At 66.7% G+C, this 598-nt stretch overlaps 1 protein-coding gene across 1 annotated transcript; it reads left to right on the top strand.

The window, feature by feature from the left end:
- Positions 1 to 13: 13 nt before the first annotated feature.
- On the top strand, positions 14 to 592 carry LOC121354729 (keratin, type I cytoskeletal 14-like; the record flags this gene model as incomplete). Its single annotated transcript, XM_041469560.1, has 3 exons — positions 14 to 172; positions 253 to 378; positions 471 to 592. Coding segments are annotated over exons 1-3 (407 nt in total), but the record flags the coding sequence as incomplete, so codon positions are not given.
- Between the last annotated feature and the right edge of the window lie 6 nt (positions 593 to 598).

The raw sequence follows: 598 nt of genomic DNA on the forward strand, positions 1-598 counted from the left end.
TTTGTGTCAGGAAATGACTGCCCTGCGTGGGCAGGTGGGTGGGGAGATCAGCGTGGAGATGGACGCTGCTCCTGGCATCGACCTGACCAAGATCCTGGCGGAGATGCGGGAGCAGTACGAGAGCCTGGCGGAGAAGAACCGCAGGGACGCCGAGCAGTGGTTCTTCAGCAAGGTGAGGAGCTGGTGCTGAGCGCGGGGCCGGGGCCGTGGCTGCTGCCAGGGCTCTGAGGGCACGGCTTTGCCTCGCTGCAGACAGAAGAGCTGAACCGGGAGGTGGCCATCAACACGGAGCAGCTGCAGAGCGGCAAGACGGAGATCACGGAGCTGCGGCGCACGATCCAGAGCCTGGAGATCGACCTGCAGTCGCAGCTCAGCACGGTACGAGGGCTGGGCTGCTGGGATGAGGGCTGTGCCCACTGGGCTGCACCCTGAGCCCATCCCGTGGGCTCATCCCTGTGCCCATCCCACAGAAAGCGGCGCTGGAGGGCACCCTGGCCGACACCGAGGCGCGCTACGGCAGCCAGCTGGCCCAGCTGCAGATGCTGATCACGGGCGTGGAGGAGCAGCTGGCCGAGCTGCGCTGCGACATGGAGCGCCA

The sequence above is a fragment of the Pyrgilauda ruficollis genome, unplaced genomic scaffold (genome assembly GCF_017590135.1).
Source record: "Pyrgilauda ruficollis isolate IOZ18807 unplaced genomic scaffold, ASM1759013v1 scaffold10378, whole genome shotgun sequence".
Lineage (NCBI taxonomy): Eukaryota > Metazoa > Chordata > Aves > Passeriformes > Passeridae > Pyrgilauda > Pyrgilauda ruficollis.